Source organism: Gopherus evgoodei, chromosome 17 (genome assembly GCF_007399415.2).
Source record: "Gopherus evgoodei ecotype Sinaloan lineage chromosome 17, rGopEvg1_v1.p, whole genome shotgun sequence".
Classification (NCBI taxonomy): Eukaryota; Metazoa; Chordata; order Testudines; family Testudinidae; genus Gopherus; species Gopherus evgoodei.
In genome coordinates this window covers 10,059,706-10,071,781 of record NC_044338.1, presented here as the reverse complement: position 1 = coordinate 10,071,781, position 12,076 = coordinate 10,059,706, and the positions used below count along the sequence as shown (strand labels likewise).

At 45.4% G+C, this 12,076-nt stretch overlaps 1 protein-coding gene across 5 annotated transcripts in view; it reads right to left on the bottom strand.

Annotated features, from left to right (window-relative positions):
* SGSM2 (small G protein signaling modulator 2) overlaps nt 1-12,076 on the bottom strand; it is a 128,687-nt gene that overhangs the window by 20,761 nt on the left and 95,850 nt on the right. For 3 of the 5 annotated variants that reach the window (XM_030536781.1, XM_030536783.1, XM_030536785.1), the window contains 6 exons: nt 9,772-9,935; nt 8,941-9,070; nt 7,384-7,518; nt 3,196-3,346; nt 937-1,001; nt 237-382 (listed from right to left, as the gene is read on the bottom strand). In XM_030536781.1, coding sequence (XP_030392641.1) covers nt 237-382; nt 937-1,001; nt 3,196-3,346; nt 7,384-7,518; nt 8,941-9,070; nt 9,772-9,935 — 791 coding nt within the window. The remainder of the gene's footprint in view (nt 1-236; nt 383-936; nt 1,002-3,195; nt 3,347-7,383; nt 7,519-8,940; nt 9,071-9,771; nt 9,936-12,076) is intronic. The other 2 variants (XM_030536782.1, XM_030536784.1) reach the window with 2 other exon arrangements.

Genomic DNA, 12,076 nt, shown 5'->3' with positions numbered 1-12,076 from the left:
CTGGTAGCTCAAAAGGGCCTTAGTGTAAGTGAGAATTGGATCTGCATAAATACTGGCACAAAGCTGGCACACTGTGAACTCATGTGCAGTCTTAGAAAGCAACAGTGGACACTTGAAAAGACCCTTAGAAATATTTATAGCCAAATTAGGGAGTGACACTGGAGCAGTGTGTGGGAGTCAGGCAGGGTGCTGACTTTTTCCCTTTAAGAAGTAGGGGGAGGTTTTGTGCCCGTTACCTTTTTGTCCTTTTGATATTTACTCCAGACCTCTTTCGTCAGGCCTCCGGCAGCGCTGGAAGGCTTGTCAGGCGGGATAATTGAGTGGTTCACGAGGGCAGACAGGTGCGTTCTCACTGTAGACAAATGGCGGCAGTAGGCAAGCCCTGCAGAGGGGGTGGAAATGGAATGGCAGGATCTCATATGAGCAAGCAGGTGACTATATAGGATGCCAGCAGCTCCCTTTAAAGATGCAGTTGTGCAGTTTAAGCTAGAAGCAAAGCTTTCTTTTCCACAGTCCCACATGCATGCTAGGTAGAATGGAAGGAGGATGCAAAGTTGACAACTATTTAATCTTGTGCCAGGAAGTGAAAAAACAAAGGTGCATTAGTAAAAGTACATTACAACAGGCAGAGCTTTAAGCATCAATTTTCCACAGCTGTATACAGAAGAGCCACTGGCATTACCAAGCCAGGATATTTGGGTCAGGATTCTGAACACTATGAAGTTCTACGTTGCTTTGGCTCATTATGGAGAGAAGGGCCACCTGCAAAATTTGCACCTGGGTTTGGCTTTCAAATGCCTCCCCCCATAGTTTGGCTTGGATCCCTCTCTAACCTAAACCCAGCCAGTGACCTGACTTTACAGTCTAAATGCAAACTGGCATATGACTCAGCAGGAGCTGCATGCACTGTCCCTTTTGGAAAACAGCCTCACTTACATCCATAAAATGCTCTGGAAACAATCTGCCTCTTCATGCTTTCACACAGCATCTTTAATGGCGTTCTGTAGGAAGACGTTTTTAAACATGAGTGTGTTACGGTTACACAGATCACAAGTCATGGAACACATCCCTAATCCCAACTGATCTATAGACACTGCCCCTTTTCCAAACCCAACTAAGACACATTTAGTTTAAAAAAAATCAACAGGAAATAGGTCTTTAGATTTTAAAATTACTTGTCTGCATGGGACGCTGCCCCAAAGCACATGAATATTTAGGTAACTCAGTACCACAGTGACAAGTGGATTACAAAGGCCACATTAACGTTCGGCTTCCTTCCCCAGACCTGACGAAGAGCCCTGTGTAGCTGGATTCGATAAAAGATATTCCCTCCACCTATCCTTCTATCTCGTACCCTGGGACCAACATGGCTACAACAACACTGCCACTGACAAAATAGGGTTGTAAGTGGGGTGACCAGATGTCCTGTTTTTAAAGGAACAGTCCTGTTTTGGGGGACTTTTTCTTATATAGGTGCCTATTACCCCCACCCTCATCCCATTTTTTCACAGTTGCTGTGTGGTAACCCTAGATGTAGGCATCCTTTGAAGGATTACTGGTTTGCCTCTGTCCATAAAACTAAGCCGTCTCCACTATTGAGCTAAACAGGCATAGACAGAAGAGCTGGCTGAAGATTTTTTGAATGAAATGTTCCGGTTTTTCGATTAAAAAAACAAACAATTTACCCTGAACAACATTCAGTTTTAAAACCAACAATTTTACTACAGGAGTTTTTGAAAACAAAACTTCCTGGGGCATTTCAACCACGACACCCAACAATTTTAGAACATTCCTGGCCAAAAAAAAATTGGCATTTTTTGACTGGCGCTACTAGACATCAGTGTTTCCCACCACGCAAGTCTAGAGGCGTGTCGAGCAACCTTCCAAGGGGAGCAGGAGAAGGGCACAGCACTGAAACACATCCAGCAGGGAAAAATGCTGTGCCAACCAGAGGCTTGGAGAAAACAAGCTAAATGAAAACAGCACTCACCTGCTTCTATTGGTCATTTATAGAGCACTAAACATCAGCACAAAAAGGTCTGATTCTCCTCTTGCGTATGCTGATGTAAACTCAATTTACTGCAAGAAGAATCAGGGGCTATTTAGAGACCTTGGTCCTATCACTATAATGTCTGAGTGCCTCCCAAGCACGTCTCCTCACAACGCCGCTTGAGAGGTGGGCAGAGCAGGGCATTGGATCCGGGTCTCCCAAGTTGTCACTGGAGCCTCCTTCCTCTCGGTACCAGCTCAGTGGTTTGAGCATTGGCCTGCTAAACCCAGGGTTGTGAGTTCAATCCCTAAGGGGGCCATTTAGGGATTTAGCTGGGGATTGGTCCTGCTTTGAGCAGGGGGTTGGACTAGATGACCTCCTGAGGTCCCTTCCAACCCAAGTAATCTATGATTCTATGTCTCAGATGTAATCCGCCACTTGACAAGGTAGAAGACTTTGCAAAAGAAGTGGCGAGAGCAGGAGAGAAGGCTGCTTAGCACATGGTGAGCAGGAGGCTCTTCTAGATGCACGCTGGCTACGCCACAAACTGAAAAGCAAAGACTTTCATAGAGACAAGGAGGCAGTTCTCTCTCTCGTTGTGATGCTGTAGCACCTCCACCGCTGGTGGCCTAGCCACAAACAGTGTGCTCCCTGTAACCCAGAGCAGGGTCCCCTGGGAGCCCTGAAGCATCTCTCCCATAAAACTTGCCATGGCTACCTGGAGCAAGGGGCTTTGGGGTGACTCTTCTCCACATGCAAGCCCTTGCCTTGTGGGGTGGAGCTAGGGGAACTCTGGCTGATCAGGTGCAGCAGCAACACTTGTGACTTCTCCTCTGCCTGCCAAGGAAACCTACTGAAGACCATTTTGAAAAGTGCCAGTGGGGGTTAGGAGCTTAACTCCCAATTTCAAAAGTAACCTGGGAATTTAGGAGCCTGTGTCCCACTGATTTTTTTTTTCATTGCGACTTAGGCTCCTAAATGCCTGGGGTCCCTCTTGAAATTGGGAGTTAGGCGCTCTTGAATTTTTTACCTCAGTCTCAGATGTTGCCATGGACACGTCCATCATGGCTTTTAAGTGGGTGCAGGATGGCAGGCGTTGGTGTGAGGTGTGCAAAGGGCTCGTAGGCAGCAAGCCCAGAGCTCTCCCCCACCGCTGTCACTTTCTGCCGATAGTCAAGCCATCTCCCCAGGCCCAGCCCGATTACCTGTCGTGAATGCAGTTGCAGCAGCTGGGGATGTCGTAGGGAGAGCTGCCTGATGAACAGGAGAGGCATGAGGAGCCTTGGCTGCAGTGTTCTAGCTGCCATGACAACAAGCTCGCACCGAATCCCTGCATCTCTATCATGTTGTTGGAGTCTGTGGAAAGGGGAGAAAAATCATGGGAATAAACGGTTGTCTGCCCCTGCCCCTGCCCTCCCGCGGCACCCTGACGTCTTGGTGCTCTGCTTTGCTGCAGGCTCTACCCTTGATGATAGGAAGGGACAGAACTAGCGACCCTAAAACATTACTTTGTGCTCTAACGTATCGAAACCAGCCACGTCCTCCGCATGCTCAGTTTTTCATAGAATCTTACAAATGTACAGCTGCAAGAGACCTCAAGAGGTCATCTAGTCCAGTCATCCATGCTGAGGCAGCACTAAATATACTTGACTGGTGTTTGTAGAAACCTCCAGTGATGGGGATTCCCCACTTCCCTAAATAACCGTTGGGTGCACCCACGGCCCAGCACCCTGCCTGTTTCAAACGCAGGGTGCGAGACAGGCTGCTCTTCTGTTTTCCGTAGCTAGGAGCTAATTTTAAATCGGACATTAATAGTAATAGATTTTAAGGCCAGAAGGGACCATTATGATCATCTAGTCTGACCTCCTGTATACCACAGGCCAGGGAACTTCACCCAGTAATTCCTGCAGTGAGCCCATAACTTCTGGTTGAGCTACAGTGAAAGATCCTGTGTTTTTAATTCCAGAATAAAAATAGGTTCTCTCCCAAAATGTAGGGTGACCAGATATCCCGATTTTATAGAGAGAGTCCTGATTTTTGGGTCTTTTTCTTATATAGGCTCCTATTACCCCCAACCTCCATCCCAATTTTTCACGTTTGCTGTCTGGTTATCCTACTCAAAATGAGACTAACTGAACTTTTTGGTTCTTGATGCGGTCACTGGGGATCTGATCCTTAAACAGTTGCTCACAGAGGTGGAAATTTACTCCAGCACTGGGTCCCACTCTAATTCTCCTGGGAATAAAATGCCATTTATCCATCATCACAATGCAACCCCTGAGTCCCCTGAGTGCTTTTTTTTAATTGGCCTCCGCCAAAGCTTCGTTTACAAAACCAACATGAGCACAAAGGTAACACTTCCATCATAAAGATATTTTCCATGTGTATTTAAATCTAGGGTGCTGTTTCTGGAACATTTCATATAAACAGTATGCCTCCGTGTGCCCGTTTTCCTTCACTGCATCACTCCCACACGCATAAACTCGAGCTTAAGGCTCTGAACATGCAACTTCAATGTGTCTGAAATCTCTCCACACATGGAAACAAGTTGCAGGATCAGCACTTAAAAAAAAAAAAAAAAAAAAAAAAAGGAGGCCAAGATTTTCAGAAGTAGCTAGAGATTTTGAGTGCCCAATTTCAAACCTTAAAGGCCTGATTTTCGGAGGGTGGATGCTTAGCACATTCTGAAAATCAGGGTCCCCCTTGAAAGGTGTCTGAAGCTGGGCAGCCAAAAATCACTAGTAGCTTTTGAAAATCGTGGCCCAAATTCTTCCCAAATTCTTCTATCCCTGCTGGTGCTTTTAATAAATAACTGGCCTTTCAGCTCACCCTTGATTTAAATTAAGGCAAAAGACAGAGTACAGGATGTCATTCATTGCATTAATATGTGCAAGCAACTCCAATCCTCTGGGCCGTGCTTTCAAAATGTATGTTAAGTGCGGGGGTGGGGAACTTCCAAATTGTCTCATGCATTCTGCCGTTGCAGGTAACAATACTGCTTTTTTTTTTTTTTTTTTTTTTTAAAGAAGATGGACTCTATTTTTAATATAGATATAGCCATCAATGTAGCATAAAGCATTTTAACGGCATGGAAATCATACAAGATATGTTAACATAAAAAGCACAGGGTCATGCGGAAGCAGTCATGAATATTTCACTTTACAAAACAAAAGTTTAATGAAAAAAATGCTCTTCACCTTAATTCTTCAGGAAGGAGCTGAATGACCCAGTATTTACTGCAGCTTCTCATTTGGTTCAAATAAAAACCATTGGACAAACAAATGTTTTGAGATTTTTTTCCCCTCCCCCTCCAAGGACAAGAAAAGTGGGTGAGTTTTTGGTTTTTTTTAAGAAACAATCTACTTTAAAAGGAGAGAACCCCACAGAACCTAAGGATTCAGATGAAAGGTACCTGAATTCGTGAAGAATTAGAGTGAACAGCACCTTCATTTCATTCATTTTTGTTGTTGTTTATCTGCAACTTTTGGCCACATGCAAAAAGTCACGCATGTTGCAAAAATTAAAAGCAAAATGGCTAGCAAACCTTAGATACAACAGTGTTGTCATTATTTCAAGGGAGCACTGATGGGTAGACAAACGATAGTCCAAGCTAGCTCACTGACAAGAATCACTAGTCAAATGGTATGCGGCCCTAGTTAGGTTGCTAACTACTTTTTTCAGTGTTTCTTGACATCTAGTAGGAGGGTTTTAAATATCCATTAGCTACCAAATAAAGCTGAAGTTGTAATAATTTAACTTATATTTTTAGTCTCCTCTTTGCAGGCATGCAGTGTTACAGACGGGTCTTCTACCATAAGCCATTTCGAAGTCTCATCTGCACAAGAAAGCTACTATACAGATATTTCCTGCAAACGCTATCTTCCTACAAGATGAGGAGGGCTTTGGGGGTTCTCTTCCCCGCCATCCCTTCTAAGAGCAGTTTGGTAGAATATGAGTCCAGCCCAGCTGAGTAGTGGTCAGAACTAATGACTATTTTGGCAACCGATGGGGATCACAGTGGACAGGGGTCCACATAACAACAAAATGGCATCATGGCAGTCCCAGCAGAGGCCAGAGTAGAATGGACCAAGGGAAGTTATCCTCTCATTCTTACAGCTAGTGTCACCAAGCCAGGGATGACATCCACTTAGCACTAAACCCATTGCTCTGCATTTAAAGGTATGTGAGAGCTCTGAGGAACACGGAAAAGATGGATTCCTGTAATCACTCAGTCTGCGAATGTTCTTTTGCGAAAGGATGCGCGTGTTAAATCTATGGCACCTGCAGACACGACAGCTCCAAGCCAAGACTTTTGACATGGAAATTGTACAGTGACAGATACTGCAGCTAAGGAAGGAGGAGGGTTTCTCTTGAATGAGTTTAGTCCTGGGACAGCCATGAACCCAGGAGAGGTAATGCTTGAGTAGAACTGGGCTGAACATTTCAACAAAGGAAATCTTAATGACCGTTTTTGCAGAATTTTTTTTTCTTTTTGTTCTGTTCTTGAGCCAATTTAGCTTCATTTCTGGAGCCTTAGAATTCCATCTGTCCAGCAGACAGTTTTCTGCTCCACAGGGTGAACTCCGGTCACTTTCCTCCTTTAAGACAGGAGGGATTCTAAGTCTCCAGAACTATACAGCCAGGGCCAATTGCCTCATCTCTGCTGGGATGAAGGTCTTCTGGCATAATCAAGTGTATCATGAATAGTTTGAGGGTGAGTGAATGGGCTGTATTTTTGATGGGAGCAGAGCCTGTTGTACAGTAAGAAATATGGTAACCTATCATTTGAAATCCACACAGTAAGTGAACAGGAGGGCACTTGTGCGTGAAAAGCTGCTTGGTCTGTACAAGTCTCCATGTGCATTTAAGGGCAGATTGCACAATCACCCTGAGACTTGCTGCCGTGGGTCCTTTTTTGCTATATCTAATTTACAACTTGATTCTTGTTTCCCCGCACGAACTGAGGGGGTATAATCTGCACCAGCCCTTTACTCAGCGCATCTTACTTATTGCTACCTTTTAAGCTGCACAGGTGGAGGGCTTCCCCTCGTCCCACCACCTCCCATGCAGCAAAGTAAGGGGTCCCCTTTTCTCCGCTACTTCCCTGTGTGAGCACACACCATGAGTCGTGACTTAACTCTTCAGCGGGGAGTCTGGGGGAGGTAGATTCTGGAAGCGAGACGGCTCTGTTGTTCATTCTCATGGATCCTACCTTGAGATGGGGAGGAAAGGTGCTGCTAACCCTGCTCCCCCCAGCTTTTTGGTGCCTTCCCACCCCTGGCATGAATGAAAAACATTTGTCTTGCCATAATGCCAACACTGTTGTATGCATCACTGGGGTGACGCTGCCACAGCGCACTGAAGGGGCAGGGCTGGGGGCGCCGGATAAAAACCTTTCATCCTATTAGGAGCTGTGAGGTTCCGAGAGCAGATCATTGAGAGCATTGCGTGGAGCCGGTCTTCCTCCTCCTCGTCGTCATCGACGGAGGCAGAACGGCTGGCAGCTAAGTGGTGGTAGTTAATAGTTACTGCTCAAAGAAAATAGTGAAAGAGGAGCATAAGAAGAGAGGACTTGGTTCTAGGAGAAGTCTCAAAGGACACGTTCAGCACAGACAGAGGAGTCAGAGCTTTGGAGAGACTCTGGGAACTCCCTCGCACCTGGGTGGGAGAGAGACATTTCTCAAGGAGAAGAACACGCACTCCATGGGCCAGATTTCAACCGGACATGAACAGCAGCATGTGTCCACACAATCTGCAGCGCCTCCTGCTGGCGGGAGCAGACTGCATGCCCAGCTCTGAGATTCTGCAAGGAGGGAGGGTCCCAGAGCTCAGGCTCAGTTTTATAGCCCCATGAGCTCGAGTAAGCTGACATGGACCAGACCTGAGTGTTTTATTTGCAGTGTAAACATTCCCTCACAGGCTGGGTTGAGGCTAACGCTTGACTTCTTATGGCCTATTCTCTGGGGGGAGCAAGTGGGTGGGGGTGTTTAATTGATTTTGCCACTTTCTAGCTGTGATGAACCTGAATGGGAACATTGGATCCAAATCCCCTTTAAACTTGGGACCATGAGCCAAACATCTCTACTTCTCCACCAATGGACGTGAAAATGAACCTACTGCTAGAGAACCAGCATGCAAGCTCTCTTGTATGGAGAGAGTTCAGATTCACAGAAGAGAGGAAGGGGTTTGGGTGTGGGTTCTCTCCCCTACTTATTGTGAAACTTCAGTAGAGAATGCCAGGATTTTGGGTGTGTTTGTTTGTTTGAGGGAGGGTTGTCATTTTTTTTTTTTTACGGTTAGCATTAATCTCTTCTCCTTTTAATAACAATCTTGCTAGGAAGCTGCCTGCATAATAGAAATACCCTTCATTTTTAGAGCAGAATTGCTGTTGGATTAGCCATGGGGATTTTTTTGCATCTGGTCTCCGTTTGAAAGTCCGGCTGCCTCCGTGAAAGTTTTGCATAGGGTTCAGCTGGAGAACACAGGGCAGCTCTAAGAGTAGGACGCTCCATTTCTGTTTGGGGCAATGAAGGTTTTATAGCACCGATTCTCAAACTGTGGGTCGGGGACTCCATTTTAATGGGGTCGCCAGGGGCAGCCTTAGACTTGCTGCGGCCCAAGGCTAAAGCCGAAGCCTAAGCCCCCCTACCTTGGGCGGGGGGGGATTGGGCTTTGGTTTAGCTTCGGTCCCCCCTCCTGTGGTTGTGTGGTAATTTTTGTTGTCAGAAGGGAGTCGCGGTGCAATGACGTTTTAGAACCTGATTTATAGCTTTAAGAAAACCCACAGTAAACTATAGCATGGACCCTAATGACCTAACAAGGCTGAACACCTCTGTGGCAATATCCCCTTAAAAAAATCTGGGTTGTCTCTTTCCCCCCACAGATCCCAGCATACCACTCTTCTTGGTTTTGTTTTGTTTTTTAAATGAAAGAACAATGAAGCCACTTACTGTTATCGTGCCTGTGTCCTGGATAGATAATCCTGAAGACATAGTCCGTAGCAGACTCCTCATGTGGCATTTCCTCCAGCTCCACTGACTTGTTACTATTTCGTTTCCGGAGCTTTGGAAATACTTTACCCTACAGTGAAAATGACCCAGTAGTTACCAAGAGATGAAGTGGTGCAATGGAACAGTGTCAAAATAGACTCAGAAGGTGGCTCCAAGACTTTAGATGAATGGGCTGCAGGTACCTGGCCTAGCAAATGGTGGTTTTTCAATGGAGCTGGGTACACAGCTCCCATTGACTAGGAATGGGGCACCATGTTCCCATCACTTCCTTTGAAAAATCCAAGTCTTGGATGAGAGACATGATGCCACTGCCTATGGAACTTATGTACCCAGGGGAAGGTGGTCATTGAAGGGAATGGAGAAAAGACTTCGTCAGGATATAGGGAAGGTGCCCTAATGGCAACAGTCCATCAGTTAGGTGATATCACCAGGGGTGGTATCAGGTTGCGGCTGGTCAGGAGCATTTGTCCACATCATTTTCAAATACCTTTTTAATGTGTCTATAGCACTGGTTCAGTGGTGATCCTATAATCAGGTTGTTATGGAATCTGTGTCCTTATAAACAAGTCAGACAGTTTAGGGGCTAATCAGTGGGGTTGTTTATTTTGCATTTAGATTCCTCCCCAGGCCCTGAGTTTATTATTTGCATGACAGTAGCTCCCCAGAGCCCCCTGGCTCCATTGTGCTGGGTGCTGCTGGACAGACACACTAAGACCAACCTGGCCTCAAAGAACTTATAGTTCAAGACACTGGCTCTCAGCCTGACAGTACCTTGCCCTGCTGTGACCAAAGTGGTGGGTCTAATTGTCCTCGAGGCAGAAGGCCGTTTTCCAGGCAGGAAAGGAAAGCAAGGAGATGACTTCCCTGTGGGAAATGGAGTGGAGGTCTCTGGATCCCATCCTGACTCACCAAGACTAACGTCCCTCCGCTTTCCGCTGCAAAAGAGAACCCAGGATATGTTTGTGTGGCCTTTGGTTAGGCTAGAAGCATGATCAGTTGACCTCGCTCTGAAGCTGGATTCTGTTTGTGGCTGTCCCCCAAAAACCCTTTGCATTACAGGATAACTAACCAAATAGACTCGGGAGTGAAGTTTACCAGATGTTTCCCATCTATCCTCTGCAGTGTGGGGCATGGGTCACTTGCTGGAGGATTCTCTGCACCTTGAAGTCTTTAAACCATGATTTGAAGACTTCAGTAACTCAGACACAGGTTAAGGGTTTGTTACAGGAGTGGGTGGGTGAGATTCTGTGGCCTGTGTTGTGCAGGAGGTTAGACTAGATGATCATAATGGTCCCTTCTGACCTTAAAGTCTATGAGTAAAGGGAGCCTTGGCAGGCAATGAACATTGATTTTTTTTTAATGATGTCTACAGCATGTTTTAAAAAACAGATAGTCTACCAGCCCGTTGCTGTATGGAATATGGGTGACCATTTCTAATATTATTGATACCAATATTACAAAATGGCAATGAATCTTGCAAGATATGCCATATAAGGTATCAGTGGAAAAGTTATGATTTGCTAAGCATGATAATCTTGTTTATTCGTATGCATCATCTTTGTATTGGGAGTTATAAATGCGTGGTCTATTGATATCTCAAACTTGTGCTGTGTTTCTGTGTGATACCTCCAGACAGACTGGCATCAGCACTATCCAGCCTGCTTAATGGTCCATCAAAGGCAATCGGCTGTATAATTAACCTATTGAGAGAAGCCACGGCTACACTAATGAGTCAGCTGGACATGGCTGTGGACAGGGGACTAGTCCAAGAGCTTTTCCATGTCCATGTGCTTGTGTTTGGAATGAAGGATGTACAGGCCACATGGCAAAGAATATAAAAAGGCAGCTGCATCTTCTCCATTTTGTCTTGAATCCTGCTCCTCACCTCTGGACTAACTTCTTTACAAACTGAAGGTTTGAACGAAGGACTGATAGACCCATCCAAGCTGTTGATGTGTTCCTGAGGGACTTTACAAGCCAGCAAACTCATCAATGCTGATAAGAACCTGATAAATGGACTCTGAATTCCTATGTATGGATCTGACTGCTTTGGCCACTTAACAACTCTTTTCTCTTTCCTTTCTTTTATAACCAACCTTTAGTTTTAGCTACTAAAGGATGGGCTGGCAGCGTGGTATTTTGGGTAAGATCCAAACTAGTATTCATCTGATGATGTGGCTGGCCCTCTGGGAACCAGAAGAACATTTTGCATAGTGAGCAGAGTTTTAAATAACTTCTCACTGTACTGGGTCTATGTGCTGATTGAACGCCTGAGACTGGAATGCAGTAAAGGGGGCTGCATGATTTTTTGTTTTGGCTGCTCAATAACCAGTAGTAGAGGGGAATCAGGAGCAGAGTTTGTGACTGGTTGCTGAAAACCACCATCCTTGGGAGAATCTGTTCTTCTTTTTGCAGCCTTCCCTGACTTTGGCAATTTCACTACCATAGGCACCTCGGATCACACAGCCTGAATCCATTTTGGACGTTCATTTCATTATGCTCACATGTCAGGCACAGAGCTGATGCTCCTCATCAGGATGGACGTAGGGGCTAGCAGTGGTGCAGGTTTTCTATATCACATAATGGTTAATCTTCCTTGAACATCTAATCCAACCTCCCCCCCCAAAACATAAAATCACAGAAAGGGCCATATCTCACAGAAACAGTCTGATTTTGACCTAAATTGGCAGAAATATTCTAAATATAATCAGGCAACGATATGCTCAAAATAGTACTGTTTGGGAAAGTTGGGGAAATATTTAGCCCCCAGTCAATATATTTTTATACGTTTTTCTATACTTTTTTGCCTTTGGTTAAAGAAAAATTGTGTAGCTGCCCAACAGTACGAGTTTGTTTGCACCATATAATATAATGGTTTTCAGTCTTTTTTCATTTATGGACCCATAAGGTGTGGGCTGCTTTGGAAAACTTAGACATAGTCTGTGGACCCCCCAGCGGACCCTGGGCCACATTTGGAAAACCACAGCTCTAGATAATCTTTGATGGATCCCTTAGACCTAGTCTGCCGACTCCTGGGAGCCCCGCCCCACGGGTTAGAAACCACTCATGTAATACA